General features: G+C 40.1%; 1 protein-coding gene across 4 annotated transcripts in view; it reads left to right on the top strand.

Moving 5' to 3' along the window:
• Positions 1-5,514: 5,514 nt before the first annotated feature.
• CUL2 (cullin 2) overlaps positions 5,515-16,986 on the top strand; it is a 52,357-nt gene continuing 40,885 nt past the window's right edge. For 2 of the 4 annotated variants that reach the window (XM_055805146.1, XM_055805144.1), the window contains exons 1-3: positions 5,728-5,882; positions 9,004-9,142; positions 15,033-15,135. In XM_055805146.1, coding sequence (XP_055661121.1) covers positions 9,024-9,142; positions 15,033-15,135 — 222 coding nt within the window. In that variant the 5' untranslated portion in view covers positions 5,728-5,882; positions 9,004-9,023. Of the gene's footprint in view, positions 5,662-5,727; positions 5,883-6,507; positions 6,633-9,003; positions 9,143-15,032; positions 15,136-16,986 lie in introns of those variants that run through there. The other 2 variants (XM_055805145.1, XM_013296473.3) reach the window with 2 other exon arrangements.

The following is a 16,986-nucleotide window of genomic DNA, read 5'->3' as shown; positions in this document are numbered from 1 at the left end:
CATCAGGAAATGTGGTAAGACATGGCTACGGTTGCTGAACACTCCATTAGTTGATTAAGCTTTGTCAAATGGCAACCTTCTTAGCTGGTAAGGCTTAAATCACCTGATCCACATCTGGGTTTCATCAAGTAGGAGCAGCTCCACTGTGGAGTTAACACTGAATTCAACTCACTGATGCATAAATGATGTATCCACTAATGTAAAGTATTGGTGCATACACACAAGTTTTAGTCTTGCTCTGAGTGGATACATTAGAATTTTTTCTCAATGGACTGCAGGAGAACCTCTCTGTTCTTTTGGATATGCAGGCAGCACTGTGGGAGTGACGGCGTGACCTGAGCGCAGCACATGCAGTAAAGCTTATCTCAGACTCCTGCAATAGCCCACTCTAGGAGGTGGTAATTCTCTGGCCAGTCTTGACAAAATAACTTGATGAAAAGGGTATCCAGACTTTACAAAGTTTTGGGACTTAGAAATTGTTATTTCCTAAATACATTTAAATCCGAGAACAATTTTAAAATACCTTACATAAAAAGTAATAATGAATGTTCATATTCTTCTTCCTAATTATATTTCCATCATCGTGGTGCCTCAACTGCAGTCTTCCAGCTGACAGCATTTGCAGAAGAGGTAAGGATTTAATACCAAACATAAAGTCTGTGGGAACAGCGAATATTTATCATCTCAGAAAATCAGCAAGATTCTTCCATGCTAAACACCCAAAATTATTAGATTTGAAAATACTTTCCTTCCCGTATCCATGTTTCCAGTTCACAACAGTTAACTCATGTAATACTTCCTAATATAACAGAAATTTAGAAAATAATACGCTGTGTAAAATTTGGGTAGTGTACAGATAAGGATGCTTTTCATTAACTGCTGTATAACTTGAGGTATTTAATATGATCTTGTGCAATTAATACATTCACAGAGCACAATTAAACAGCATTATTTAATTGTGCCAGCATGTATCTTAACTTCTGAGAGTTTACTTTTACAAGCTGGTTGCTAATGCTACCACTGAAAAAAGAGCCTTTGGTCTTACAAAACAGGGCAAGTGCCAGAGATACAATGTAACACTCGCATAAAACAACAAGCAATCAAAAGCCAAAACTTACAACCCCTCTCCCTCCAGCGAACAAGAGAGTTAAACCAGCAAAATAGAACAAGAAAGGTTTTCACATTGAAAATAGAGAAAGTTTAAATGGTGATTTAAATTTCTAGCCAGAGTTAATATAACTAATTAAAAACCAGAGAAAATTATTAAGGCTTAATAAAAAAGTTGTAAGCACTGGAAATGAAATGGGCAAGGGCTTGATTTGAAAACAGGAGAAGCAACTATTTTGGTACAAGTTTTGAGTAATTCAAACAATTGAGAGCTTTCCAAAATAAACATGTTTTCCAGAAAACTACATCTCTGTGGATACTTCTACTGTGTACTCTAAATTAATCCTTTTTTTTAGCTTTAATAAAATATAAACATTGATGCAGAGACATTTCTGGAGAACCTCCTTATTATGCATAGGTTTTATGTAACATCTTTCACATTAACATGGTTTTAATTTTTCAGCGAAATGCTGTAGAAGCATGTGTATTTGCCCTGGTTAATTTGTCTATGTCACTTAGGTATTTCCAGAAAACCTGCCCCAAATACTTTTAAAATTTGAAATTCAAATTTTCAAAGATGAAACATAAGATTCTATTCTACTTTGACAGGAATAAAGCTGGATCAGCTATATTTTGCAGCAGGTATTAGAGAGTCCTAAAGTCTGGACAGTATCAAGAAATACATTAACAGCAACAATCTATAGGCATATTCAAGGTTGATACTATACATGTTTTAAAATAATGTTTTAAAGTTAAAGTGCAGTTTATCTGAACCAGTCTTGCTAGGTTTCCTTTATATGGAGCCTTGGATGCTATTTATCCCATCATAATGTAGAAACCTAAAATCATAGAATCATAGAACCATTTAGGTTGGAAAAGATCTTTGAGATCATCAAGTCCAGCACTGCCAAGTCCACCATTAAACCATTTTCCTAAACACCGCATCTATGCATTTTTAAACACCTCCAAAGGATGGTGCTCCCACCACCTCCCTGGACAACCTGTTCCAATGCTTCACCACCCTTTTGGTGGTGAAATTTTAACTAATATCCAATCTAAACCTCCCCTGGCACAACTTCAGCCATTTTCTCTTGTCCTGTCACTTGTTATCTGAGAGAAGAGACCGACCCCACCTGCCTACAGCCTCCTGTCAGGGAGCTGTAAGGAGCAATAAGGTCCCCCGAACCTCCTTTTCTCCAGACCAAACCACCCCAGTTCCCTCAGCTTCTCCTCATCAGACTTGTGCTCCAGACCCTTCACCAGCTCCGTTGCCCGTCTCTGGACACGCTCCAGCCCCTCTGCGTCCCTCCTGCAGTGAGGGGCCCAGAACTGAACACAGGATCGAGGTGCGGCCTCACCAGTGCCCAGTGCAGGGGGACGATCGCTGCCCTTGTTCCGTTGGGCACGCTGTTTCAGATGCAGGCCAGGATGCTGTTGGCCTTCTTGGCCACCTGGGCACACTGATGGCTCATGTTCAGCCAGCTGTCAGCCAGCATGAGGTAAATGACTTGCCTACATCTCTCAGTATAAAAGGAGATTTAAAATGACTAGCTCAGCTCTAGAAATCTACTTTGCATAGTGCAGAATTAGCCTATTTTAAAATCTCCTTGGTGCATTTTTTTTTAAAATTATATGTCACCATAATAATACTCACTATTTGAAGGCAAATGTACTGAACAATTTCTGCAACAAATGGCTGGTAAGGAGATTTCCAGAAAACATTCTGGGTGCTTATCACGTTATAAGCATTTTTGTATTTTGATGCACTTTGGCTATATCTGCATTCAATAATGTGATAGAACACATCTGTAGAAAAGAACTGTTGTGCTGAGGACTTGCTAACCACAGTACATAATTTTTGGAAATTTTACTTCAGACTTTTGATCCTGTGAGCATTAACAGTTGATCAGCTGGACTACCTGCTGATGTAATTGCCTGATTATTACATAATTTTGGCCGATCTTTTTTTTTCAGCTGCCCATGTGAAGACCACTGCCAAACTGAGAGCCTAAAATATTCCTGTCTTTTAAAACTTAAGGTCAAATAGATGTGATACTTTTTGAATATTAATAGAACTAAGATATTTTTAAATACCAAAATAATGTAAACCTGATACCTACATACAGTCTTACAAAGATACAGAAATATGCACTGTGACAATCTCTTACTCAATGTAGACTACAGAGTTATCACTCTTTATCATATGTCTTTAGAACTTGATTTTCCAGTGGCTCTTTATTAAAGAGTATTTAAGCTTGCTTCTGCAGAACCGAGGAACTGGGCTTGACTTTTAACAAAAACATAACCTAAGCAGTATTTTTCCACAACCAAGGAAAAAATTATATTTAAGAATTTGAAGCCAGTGGTTTTATACATGCATATATAGAAACAGATCTCTGGCTATCATCCAGGCCTGAAGAATTTTTTTCTGGAAGTTACAAGAACTATAAAAGAATGTTGAGTCTCTTTTCAGAACACAACCTCACTGTACCAGCTGTATATTTCCAGTGTTCTATTTTCAGTTGGAAAGGAAAAAAATGAGTACTTAAACAGCATGTAAAAGAGGATAGAAGTATGAAAACTCCCTTGCGTAATAAGAGTAGCTGTGTGGCATTTCCATAATTAAGCAAACAAACAAACAAACAAACAAACAAACAAACATGTGGACTGAAATCAAACACAGATTACCCACTGGAAGGAACCATACTCCAAGTAAAAGAAAAAAGAAATTAGACTTATAAATATGTTATGTTTTGAGTGATGCAGCAATTATATTAATAATTGCTACACTGAATTTGGTATTTTTTCTGGTTAATTTTCATATTGGCCTATGCTTCACATACCTGAACTTCCTAAGAGAAAACCAAATCCAAACAGCTATATAGTGAGCCATTTTTAAGATTTTCTCAATAGATACCTTTTAAAAAGGAAAAAAAAAAAGCCCGTACTTAAAAGTATATGACTTTTGTATGATATAGTGCTACACATGCACATAAGAGAAAAATAATAAGATTATACAATAGCCTAAGGAGATATTACATTTTTTTTTGTAATCTAGTAAACGTCTTTTTAATGATCTCTTAAGAGCAATCTTTACTTATGGAAGGGATACAGTTACTAAAAAGAAAATACTTAAGTCGTTCAGATATTTAAGAATGAATGGATTCAGGAGCATTCGAAGATGAGCAGCAGATTTCCAGGGGGAAAAGGCAAGAAACTGCTCCTAGAAAATTCAAGTGTGACTTTCTGTGGCATTGCATGTTAAACTAACCCACAGTTCGTTTGGAGAAGGGGAGAAATAGACTTCAGCAATCAGATGTCTTTCTCCTGCTCTTAGAAATTAGAATAGGTATCCCTCTGGCAAATAGCTTGCAGAGCCATGGTAAACTGATAAAAGTTACACTTTTGCACCTAACTTTTTACAGTTTTACGTGTTTTCTGATTGTACTTCGGAAGCATTCTACCTTGTCTGTCAGTGCCCCAGCCTTTCTCTCATGAAAACTAGAGACAGCTTTAAAGCACACTGTCCTTTCGTCTCTAGGATAAGGCTCAGGAAACAGGCTTCCATTTTCCTGCAAAATGTAAGGAAACAGATTTAATTACCCCAGGTAAGAAGTGAGAAGGAGTTGTGGTCGCTCTCTGAAGAGCAGATTGCTGTTTAGCCCTGATTCTGTGCAAGTTCCAAGGGTGTCTGCATGACCAGAGAGGCCATCACTGGCACGGAAAATACGTGCGCTCAGGGCACATGAAGATGTTAAACTACTTTGTCTCCACAGTGATTTCACTTGGTTATTTCGAGTTTAAAACTTTCTGTTGCTGCTCTCCGCCGAGAAGACGCCAGAGCATAGGGCGGGCACCCTTCCGCGGCAGCTGGAGCAGGGGGCGGCCAGGGCCGGGGGGGCTCTGCCCGGCGCCGCCGCTGCAGGGGCCCTTCTCCTCGAGCAGGTGCTGGAGGGGGTTTATTCGTGGTCGTTGGTCCCTGCTGGCAGGCGGGGGCTGGGGCAAGGCCAGGCGGCCGCCCGCTCCCCCTGCGGCGGAACAGGCACATCTCCATCTTCTAAGGAGACGGAAATCTCCTCAGGCGGCCCCTGGGGACCGCGACACGCCGCGCCCGAGGGAGGGCCCACGCACGAAGCTTAGTCTCCCCGGCACCCGTGGAGCCGCGCAGGGCGTGGGGAGGGCGGCCCAGGCGGCCGTAACCCGAGGGCTCGCTGACCGCCCGCCGCGACTCCATTTCGTGCCCCGCCGCGGCCCGGCCCTGCCGCCTCCAGCGGGCCGGCACCGCGCACGCGCGGCAGGGGACGCGTCACCAATGGAGGAGCAACGCGTGCGCGGGGGCCCGGCGGGACATGCGCCGTGCGGCCGCAGGCTGCCCCGCTGCTGGGAAATGCGGCCGCCCGTGCTTGCCGTACAGTGGGTTGTACCAAGCCTCTCTCCTCAGGCGGGGGGGTGGGGTCGGAAAGTGACGGTGCACCGGGACCCGTCGGCCCTCGCCCAGCCTGTAGCCGGCGGGGCGAGCCTGGGGGCGGCGGCGCGCGGCGCGCAGCGCGGCGGGTGAGGGAGCGGCGCCGCGGCAGCGAGGAGAGCGCGGGGCCGCCCGCGGCCCGTCCCCGGCAGTGGCGGCGCCGGCGGAGGGGCGGGGCGCGAGGGGAGAGCGGCTTGGGTAATGGCAGCGCTGTGAGGACGGAGCGGGGCAGGGACCGCGGCCGCAGGGCAGGGAGCGAGGCAGGCCGGCCGGCGGGCGGGCGTCGCTGACTCGGGCCCCTTGCCGCCAGGTAACCCCCCCCCGCTCCGCCCCGCCCGGCGCGGCGCGGCCCGGCCCGGCTCGGCCGGCAGCGCCGGGGCGCTGAGGGGAGGGAGCCCCGAGCGAGGGGGAGGCGGCGGTCCCCCCCTCTCCGCGCGCTGCGGGCGGCCGGGCCGGGTGCGTGTGAGGGCGCTGAGGCCCCGCCACCCGCCGCCCCGCGGGGTCCTGCCCGCCGGGGTCAGCGCCCCGCCCCGAGCTCCCTTCCCCGGGTGTTTGTGCGGCAGCGCCCTGCCCCCTGCGGGGGGCGCGGGCCGGGTCCTGCCCCGGGTCCTGCCCTTGCCCGGCGGGAAGGGCGCGATGCGGCGGCTCCGGCGGGGCTGCTCCGCGCTCCTCGCTGCCGCCGCAGCCGGTTTCGCTTTTCTTTCGGTGGAGGGGCAGGTCCCTTGCCCGCGGCCTGCCGGCGGAGCGGGGGGTGCCGGGGGCACGGGGGGGGCAGCAGGCCGCGCTGCATACGTGTTTGCCGGACTGCCCTAGCCCTCGGCGGCTCACCCGCCGCTCGCACGTAATATAATATCGCTTTTTTTTAAATGATTAAACAGTTGAGAAATTCGGGGGATGTTTCGATGCTGGCAAAACCCTACATTTATTTGTGGGAGGAACTATATTCACTGTGACAGCGGTATGGTTTAAAGAACAAGGTGATGGAAGCAACATCCTTTCGTTATCCTCACGTGTAAATATGTTTCGACAATATCCGCTTACCTTAGGGCTGGTCACACAGGTATGGTTTCCTACCCCCGAATGCTATAAACCCTAGGGTAGATACTCTTCTCTACGATGGTTTTTACTATGGAGGTTGCTTGCATCGGTACAAGTAATTTAATTCTCTAAGCTGGTAAGCTTGCGCGCTGCAGACAGCAAAGCGTAGCACACACCTACACCCACCCCCAAACCCCAGTGTCTTACAGAAAAAGTTATACTGCCTTTCTGAACACGTCTAGAAAACATGCTTCAATTTGTATTGTTGTGAAAGCTGTAAGATAATGCCAAATAAGTCAGCTTTGTGTTAAACTATTTAACTCCAGAGTACCTTTATGAGTATGTGGATACATAGTGCTTTACATATTATTAGGGGTTTTGGTGATACTAAACGCAGTGTTATAGATTCTGTGTGATGTATTGTGGGGAGGACTTTATATTGACCCTTCCTTCCTCCCCTCCGTTTTGCTTATCTGTGATGGAATAGAGTTACAAAGTGTGTTTCAGAGAGAGCAACCTGTAACATAACATTCAACCAAGTATACCATTGTTACCACAAGAAATTCTTAGGATTCTTAAAATTTTGGGGGACCGTGATTTTTTTTTGGGAGGGATCAGCTGAAAATAGTCCTGTGTTTTCCAGAAGAATAATAACATCAGAGCTTTTAGAAGACTAGCACTTTTTATTTTTTCTTTTTCCCCTCCTGGAAGTGAGCTCTCCTGTTGTTTATTTCTACTGAGGTTTATGTTTCTATGAAACAAAAATGGGTTTGTGTTTTTCAGTGTACCTTCCTTGATGCGTATCTGTTTGTGTTGTCAGTTCTCACTGATCTGTGTAGTAAGCTGTAACTGACATAAATGGACTGTTGATTTGTTTTTGTTTTCCAAAAGTAGTAACTATGTTGCAAATGTAACAGCTTAAATGTTTCTACTGAACTGAAAATGTTTACACACCACTTTCTGAGCTTTGGTGGTTCTTAAAAAAGATTCCTGTTCATAAAACATAGGATAATACCACTTCCTCGATATTAGTTGCTACTCAGTTTCTGTATGAAATCAAATGTTGATTAAGTTTTAAACGGAAACTGTTGTGTTGCAGGTAGAGGAAAACAACCCTCTGTGGTTCCCAAATTCACGACAGTTAAGGAGCTTGGTTGGTTAGTCAGGGTGGCATTTATATGCATTCTGTTTTGTTTTGTGTTTTTTTTTTTTTTAAATTTTTTCTCTCCTTAAACTGAGAAGCTATATATCCTGCAGTTTGAGAGAACTGATCTGCCTGCAAAAAATTAAAAGCCAGTAGCAGTTAAGGTAGTAAGCTGGTTGCTAAATAGTTTTTTTTAACATGCCATTTGATTCTTTCTCTTATAGAGGTGTGTTTTGTGTTGAAAGTCTGTCACTAGCTTTCTTTTTACCCTTCTGACCTTGAAAATTTGGGAAGACAAGTTGAGTCACTTTTCCATCTATTTAAAATGGAGATAGAAGTATTCTTTCCACTTTTTGCTTTAGTTTTACAATGTTGTGTTTCTGAGCAGGAACTAGAATTCTTTGTGTATGGAATGTCACATATCAGGTCCTTTCTAGATTAGGTGCATAGGACAGAGAGATAGAAACAAAGAAGAGGCCTTCACCGTTGTGTCTCTAGGGACCCCTTTTTTTCCTCTAAGTTACGTTTTTTCCTCTATTTATTTCAGTAATTTAATGCTTTTCTTTCAATAAATCTCTTCCAGTGGTTTTTTATATGAAACTACTAACACTGCTTCCATATTTTCAAGCCATGTCTTACTTGAAAGAATTCACTGTTTGTCCTGCTGCACAGTGCAATAAGCTGCACAAGCTCTATATAATACTCTGTGTTTAGATGTGTTTTCTTTTATTATCCTGATCAAAGCTTTAGGGTTTTGTGGCTTTTTAAATATAACACCAAAAACGTCTCATGAAAGCTTGAGGTGAACATAGACTACAAACTGACAGTAGTGAATATCAAATACTCTGTTAATACATTCAGTATGTTCCTGCCCAAAATTCTCTCAGATACAGCTGAAACAGTCTTCGCATGAAAGTGAACAAACAACATTTTACAGGAAACTTGTTTTCTTCATTTGGAAATGTTAAATTGGTAGCTTGGTAAGGTGATGAACTTTGAGGCATGATTTTCTTAGGTTAATTGACGTTGTGTTATAGGGTATTCATGCAACATGAGTGTTCCATAATGTTAAACCTAGGGGCTTGTGAGCTTGATTTTGGAGGGTGGGGAAGCAGGGGTGGGTGTTCTTTTTGTTGCTGTATCATGGTGGTGCAACAGTGTACAAAACTTAAATTGAAAAATTCAAAGGAAATGTATCTTTTTTAAAATAATTGTGCAGTGTTGTTTGACATGTTTAATTCTTCTACAGATTAACACTAAAGCCCCACAATGTCCTTGAAACCACGAGTAGTTGACTTTGATGAAACATGGAACAAACTTCTAACAACAATTAAAGCTGTTGTTATGTTGGATTATGTTGAAAGAGCAACGTGGAATGATCGCTTCTCGTATCCTTTAAGTGAAAATCTGACTTAATGTGTTTGTATGACGTGTTTGGCATGGAGTAGGCCTGTTGTACCTGTCATTGTAAGGTTGTATCAGTTGTTAAGCCTGTGGGTCAGTGGATAAGTTGAAAGAGATGGGAAATTCTGCATATTTGGGAAGTATTCTATGTGGAAATTGCCATGGTAATAAATAGTAAACTGTTCTGAGTTTTACTCACTTTTAGTAGCTTTAATGCTTAGCTTATACTATAGCTTTTCACAGAAGTATATGCATCGGCTACCGTATTGGACATGTCTGTAGCAACGGTTTGTAAAAAAGCCTTGTTACTTTCGTTCCACTCTTATTGCCTCTCTACTCTCTGACAGTTAAGCTATTTTAAAAAATAATTACTCTTTCTAGTTGTGGTCATATGATCTTGCTGTTCAACTCACAGCTGTACATATATTGTTGTGGTGAAAAGTTTGCATTTTACATGTAAAATGGACTTGTAAGTTTTTTACAAGATTTAAGTTTCAGTCAACTTCTTTTAAAATAAGTGTGACTATTCTAACCAGTTATGTTGTGCCCTGTGTCTGTGCATTCATAAGGCATTACAGTGTGGTGGATAATTGAGAGACTTTTAGGAGGCTTTGCAGCTGTTCTGCAGCAATTTGACTGAGTTTGGTTTAATTGTAGGGGAGAATAATTTAGACTTACTGTTTTGTTAATTCTTCTGGGTGAAAAAAAAGCTCCTGAGAGGATTCTTATACATAGATTTTTACAACATAAGCTTATTCTGGGTGCAAGAGCTAGGCTAAAGAAAAGAGACTCAGAACTGCTTTCCCATGTGCCTGTTTTGAGTGTGTGCATGCATATAAATACGTTAAAAAATCAGTTTCCCAAAGTCTTTGTGGAACCTTATTCTATGGTGTGATAATCTTTAAGGAGCTCTTTAATTTTAAAACTTTGTGGTTAATTTCTAAGGGGCACGACTCTTCACCTGGTCCGGGACTCAAGTTCAAATGGCTTCACAAAATTTACAGACGTTTTGAATTAATGAGTTGTGTACTTACTACCACAGCATAATTTGTCAGCATTTCTTTCTAAGCAGTTTTTGAGAATTGCGTATTTCAGTCTTCAACAAGCTGTTAACTTCTGTAGCTTAAAGCTCTAAACATTTAAACAAGGGCACCTAAAATCTAAAATAATAATTGAATGAGATGTTTCACTCAGAACTTCTTACATGGAGGCCTTTTACACTAGTCTGCTGTTGATCCTCTTTTGGGATTTACTCCAGTTGATTGAACATCAGAAGGGGAACACTTATGAATAGGAGACTTGGGAAGCAGTCTTGGAAGAATTATTTGGCATGTAATTCTTAGGACCTTACTTGCTATCATCTTGGAATTATGTTCCTTAGAAAGTGGCACTATTAGTGCTGATTTGGCACAGGCAGGAGCCTTTTTGTCTTATTCTCTATGGCTGAAAGGCCTGAGAAGCTTGTGTGACTTGTAACTTCCAACTTAAATGTTGATTGTTTAGTACTTATGCTACTCTTAACCAAATTCTAGGTTTTAACGCAAACTGCTCACTGAGAATTGAATGACTTGGTTAAACTTGTCATTTTATACAGCTGGTGTGTTCCAGGTTTTAAATAAATAAAGAAAACTAAGGTTTTGATGATATGTTTTAGGAAGATGTGGCATTTGAAAAATACATCATCTTGATCTTTGTTAGCTTTAAATTCACTGTTAAATTCAATTTGAGTAATCTGTTTCTAAACATCTATAGGGATGTTATAACAAAATGTCCCATTAACTCTTCTTCTTGCTGTTTAATAAGCACAATAAAAAGGTGACCAATGATTTGAACTGTGTGTTAATGAAATTAATACAGGTTATTTCATTGGTTATAGTACCACTTGATCTTTGTAGTCTCCTTATAGTTAAAACAGTGATGTGGAAACAAAGGATAAAATATAGCAAAGGATCATGATTTCAGTCTGCAGCCGTGTATTCTAAGAAGTGTTTGCTTTCTCTTGTGCTGCTTGAGACAGCTGAGATCAAATAGTGTATGGAGACTAATAGTATTTTAGGGGTGAGAGGCTTTTACTGTGCGGATTGCATTTCTAGAACTAATTTTTGCCTCACTGCTTCCCCAGAACTTGTTTGTCTTGAATATAGTGTTTTCTCTGTAATGCTGGCAATTCTGTTGTTAAACATAGCTTACCTTTAAATATAGCTTGTATCTCAAACTTGAAACACTAGAATGGCAATGGGCTGGGAAGCACAACTGTGTAAGCGTTAAAAATCTTCTGGAAAAGATCACCTGAAAGACCATATGTCACTTTATTTAAACTGTGAGTCATCTTGAGCCACCTTTGACCTTCAGATTTCCTTTAAGGTTCTCTGCAGAAAGAAATGTTTCTGGAGTTGTTTCATTGTCTGGTAAATGAGTGACAGTTGTCTCTCTGAGATACTATTTACAATAATTTGGTTATTATAAATGCTTTGTATAACTTTCAAGGCTTTGCTTCTAAGTGTTCAGTAGGGTAGGGAGTACTCTTTAAGTTAAAAGGCTGATCAAGCTTGGTTAGAGTTACAGTTCATCTGTACTTGGATAACTACCTTTAAGCAGCAGAACCTTTTTGAATAGGTAGAAATTCAGGATCTTCTGCTTGTTGTCATGGTTTTTCCACCAACCAAATAAACAGGATGAACAGTACCCAGAGAGGAAGGTAGCCATACAGCAAACAGAATTATTTTAAAAGTATGCAACGTGGCCACCTGCTTTTTTCAATCTTTTATGCATATTTGTTCTCCTTCCTCTAATCCCCCATTTTACAAGGGTCCTAAACCAACAACTTATGAACTATATCTTTAATATAAGAACCAGCCCAAAGAGAAGGAAGAGTAAATAAAGTTCATATCATCATGATTCTTTCTGACTGTGAGTCCTCAAGTGCTCTATGAATTTTGATTCTGTTACAGAGGAAGACCAACAACCACAGAGTTTTTCTGAAAGCTGTGCTTTGGTCTTCTAGAGAAGATCCATTCAAAACTTTCTGTTAATATATGGTCTTAACTAGATGCTTTTTTTTACCCCGGGGACAGTATTAGTGAGCTTTTATGGCCTTGGATACAGTATTTTCTTGTAACTGGTGATTTATTTTTTTCCCCTTAGTTTGGAATTGCTTTGGTTTCCCCTTGCTGGGTAATACCCCTCAAATAGCAGCTACTGGAGTACTTAAATTGTGCAAGGCTTTTGATGTTCTTGACACAGAGTGAAGGCCCCTAAAGAACAGTTTGGCTTCAGCTTTCTTTGACCTTTCTCACCCTGCAAAACTCTGTGCTGAACTGGAAGGACAGATGGCTTTCACCATTAAAATGAATTATTGAACAGTAAAGGCTGCTTCCTGATCTTCTGAGGGACAGCATCACAGAAAAAATGTGCATTAAGTTTATGGAGTAAAATACCAGTGATGACTAATGATTCATCTCCTCTCAAAGGTTTTTTGTTAAAAGATTCACGTTTTGAATGGTACACCTAAATTTGGATTCTGAAATGAAAGATACAGTTGAGTGAATAAACTAGTACAAACTAAGCAAGAATGTAAGCTTTCTGTAGCAAAGCTACACTTTAATGTGTTCTTGAGACTCATGGTAGCTTTTTTTTTTTTTTTTTTTGTAGAAATCCAGAGAAACTTAGTATCCAACAAATAGGATTTGGTGTTGATTTTTATCATTTGGTTGTTACAGGAAAATGTGTGAGGTTGATATGGAGGTCCTTCTGTGATTAAGCCATTAGTTTAATTTCAGCAGGTACACAAGAGTGTTATGTCAAGGAAGAATACTGGATTCTGCTTTCTTAATCTGCAAGAAAATTTGACTGCTCTCTAGAATAAAGAAAGGCATGTTTGGAAGATAGGCATTTTCGTGAAGGAGTACACATAATATTTTTGATCTTCAATAGGTTTATTACAACTAAAACTTGTTTACAACAGTCAAGTCATCTAGACTTCTAACTGAAGCCTAGACGCAGAGGCTAGATAAATTCAGAGATACTTGTTTGCTGCTTTCATCAGGTAAGCTGCCATTATTTTATTGTGCTGTGGTGGTGAAGACTGCCTGTTTCCTCTAACTTCAAAGCAAGTGGTTCTGGTAGTGGAGATCCATAATAGTTTTTGCGATGCAGGTAGTGTAGTTGTGGATCTAAAAAGAAAAAAACCAATGTCCTCTTTGCTTGTGAGTAGCTTACAAAGATTTCTAATTCTGGAAGTTACTTTCTCAGAAATACCTTATTTAGGTAGTGAGGAGGCTTGTGATTTGAATAGTACTGAGGATGTGTTTGACTGTGGACCATCCTTAGGCTGACAATTTGTTGGGGAGGGGGAATGTGGCAAAAAAATCCAACCAAACTCAGTTGTTCTTTACAACCTGTTTAAGAAAATATTTCATTCTTCACTAATAATTTAATAGTTTTGATATTTCATTGCTCATAACTCTGGAAGTTGGTGTAATGTAATGCTAGCTACTGTTATAAAGCAGTGAATATTGCCTGTTTTGTTTGTTGGGATTTCCATTTAATGCTTCTTGCCATTACAAGGAGGATTCTGATAAAGATGATCGCAATGGATGAAATAACTGTAACTGAGATTAGGCTTTCAGATTCCAGTGGCCAAATAAAGGCTTTTTTCCATTTAGTTGTCCCATATCAGTACCTTTCTTTTTTTGAGTTGTAGTTATGTGTAAAAAAAGAATCATGCTTTTGGGAAGAACTGTGGGATGAGAGCTTGGCCACTGTTCCATAGACTAGGCAGGTGACTTGTCAACTGTCCTTATGTCGTCTATCTCCTTTTACACAGGCATGTGCTTTTTTTAAGGTAGACTACAGGAAAGCAGATCTTGTGTCTTCCCTTAATTAAAGAGCTTACCTTAAAGAGTAATCTATGCTAAATCATAATTTGTAGCTTGGCTGGTTTTATAAAGTACCTAATCTTAGTGGATAAGCATAATGGGTTTTAGATAACTTCTGCAGAACTAGTTTGTCCTGCAGTTTTTCACCTGAAGCTGGACTTAATCATTTCTTGACTTTTCTGAAAGCCAAGTTGTTAATCATAGGTTTTTTTTCCTGATGAAGTATCAAGTGACTTTTTTAAAGCTCTGCAAGGTACTTCAGAGGCAGAACCACCTTAAGAGGTTTAATTGTTTGCTGCTGTCCATTTAAATGAGCAAGTGTTACTGTTTTGTGTAGCTGTGATCTAAATAGGATTACTGAAATAGTAATGATGGTTAAAAAGAAGACAGTTTTTTGTGCCCACATTACCATTGTGATTACTTAATTTCCAGTGTCCCACAAAATTGTTTCACCTGTGGAGTGGGGACCAATACTCAGGGACAGTAAATTGTTTTGGACTTGGGAGAGGAAAACTTGAAGTTGGTTTCGCTTCATTTTTGCTATGCTCCATACTTGGCTATCACGTTTTAACCTAATTAGTGCTTCTTTCCATTATCCAAAAACAATCTTAGTTTCACATTGGCTGCAGGTACAGAGGAAGAATTTTGGATGAAAGCTGCTTTTTCACTTTGAGATAATTGTGTATTATTTGCGCATGGCAAGTAAGTGGTAAAAGCCACGCCAATATGGGGCTGCCATAAGTTCCAGGATCTTAGCTGTAACGTTCTTTCACCTTCCACTACTTAAAATTTATTATTGATGCTAAAAGCTTAGATTCTTCATAAATCAGGACTTACACTAATTTAAGAAAATGACTTCTTTTGTGCTTAACTGAAAAAAAATATGAAAAACATCTAAAATGCATGTGTGGGAGAGAAAAGAAGGTTCTGTAAATCTTAAATGCTGTTTGTAAGTTTTCACACTTTAAGCAGATACAAACCTTGACTCTGAGCTCAGAGACATTTATGCTTTGTGTGTGGCCTATCCTGAACCTCTTGGAGAGAGACTTTATACTGAGACTAAAATTTTTTTGGAAAATCATGTGCGTCATTTGCACAAGGTAACCTATACAGTTACTGATGTACATGTAGGTATTGTATGTCTTTTTTGACTTCAGGGAGGGGGGCTGTTTGTTTTGTATGGATGAAGGTATGCAGATTTTATGAGACTAAATCACAGGTGAGAGTTCCAGGGGCAGAATATATATCTTTGTATGTATCTATCTATCTATATCTATGTAACACATCACACAACACAGTGTAGACAGATATATAGATATCTGCCTGTATGCAACACAAAAGAAAGAATGTTTTTTTTAAAACCAACAGTTACGGTTTATATAAAATACTCATTGGCTTGAAAAGCAAGTTCTTTTCTACTGAATGCTTAAACAAGTTCCAGAATGTCTTCATTTTCCAAATGCGCTATAGTTACTGTTACAATGTTAAAGTATATACTCTAATGTATTGGAAACTGATTGTATATACTCTGCTAAAGAAAACTTGCAAAATATGTGGGAAATAGAATAACAAAAATGCTTGGCAGGGGAGGAATTAATGATGAATTACTTATTTTGCCAAATAACAATACTTGTATACCTATGTAACTGTGAATTAACTTCTGTATCATCAGCTAAGACAGCTAATTTTAACAGAATCATGATTCATCATGTTGAATATGTAGGATGGATGAACAGTGTCTCCTTGTATTTTAGTATAAAGAGTAGATTTAAATAAGATGCCTGCCTTTGATGTCTGTATAGGGAATGAAGAGTTGCAAATTCTGCACAGTACTGCTTAAATGGCTTGATGCTATTTTTTGAGCTTAGATTACCCATGTATTTGTCAAGATAGGCTGGGTGTCTTAATGGGTAGTTCCACTGGTAGCAGAGAGGATACCTCTGAAACTTTGGTAGACTATGTCAGTTCACTAAACTAGCAGACAACTTGGATAGAAAAGTTCTTCCTCGTTTATCTAGTGAGCTGCATGAGCTCACTTTGGATAATCAGGCAGGTGCCAGCACAGTAGAAGCTGTGGGAAGTAGTGGAAAGCATACATCTGTGTGGTTTTTAATTGGCTATCCACCATTTGTCTTTGAAATAATGTTGGAAAGCTTTCACAAAAATCATACCGTAGAGGGAATCACTCTAGATTTTGTTTTGTCTACTAGCTTTCCTCTTTTACATTATTTTTGCATAAGCTTCTTTGCTACTTGAGCCAGAGTTTAAAATTACATACTCTATAGAGAGTTATAGTTGAATTCCTAGGATCTCATCTTCCTTCACAAATCAGACTAATTAGTTTAAATTGTAGAACTTCTTCCTTTGAAGTATGAAAATGTTTTGAGAAGTTCAGACATCAGCAACAAAAAGATTACTATTTGCTTAAATTCCAAAAGGTTTGGGCCTAGATTTACAGATCTGTTTTAAGTTTGCACATGTCTGCATTTCGTGAAACTTTTTTTATTCCAGGATTCTTGGTAAGTATAAGGGCTTTTCTAATGGGTAAGGCATACTGATCTTAAGCGGCTAGAGTTAGGCAGCTCCTCCAGTGTGCATGTGGCTGCACGAGTTTAAAATTGATCCATGTCAATGAGGGAATAGTTGTGTGAGTTATCCCACCAGTGTGATGTGAGAATATGAACCATGCTTATTCAAGCAAGTACTTCTGTGAAAACAAATAGAAAATAATATATTATAGAGGTTGTTCTTTTTAAAATGCAAGATAAAGCAACTTTGTGTTGCAGCTGGCTTACCAAAACTTTGTAGTATAAAGATTTGTTAGTTTCCTGGTCATCACAACAAAGCTATTTTTAGACCAGTTAAAGCTTAGGTGTGGTCTTAATTTTGAGTATGCAGTTGTTATTCCAAAATTATAATCCTGTTATGATTTTCTATGTATGTATGCTATT

The sequence above is a fragment of the Falco peregrinus genome, chromosome 5, assembly GCF_023634155.1.
Source record: "Falco peregrinus isolate bFalPer1 chromosome 5, bFalPer1.pri, whole genome shotgun sequence".
NCBI classification, from domain to species: domain Eukaryota; kingdom Metazoa; phylum Chordata; class Aves; order Falconiformes; family Falconidae; genus Falco; species Falco peregrinus.
This window is presented reverse-complemented; position numbering and strand designations above follow the sequence as displayed.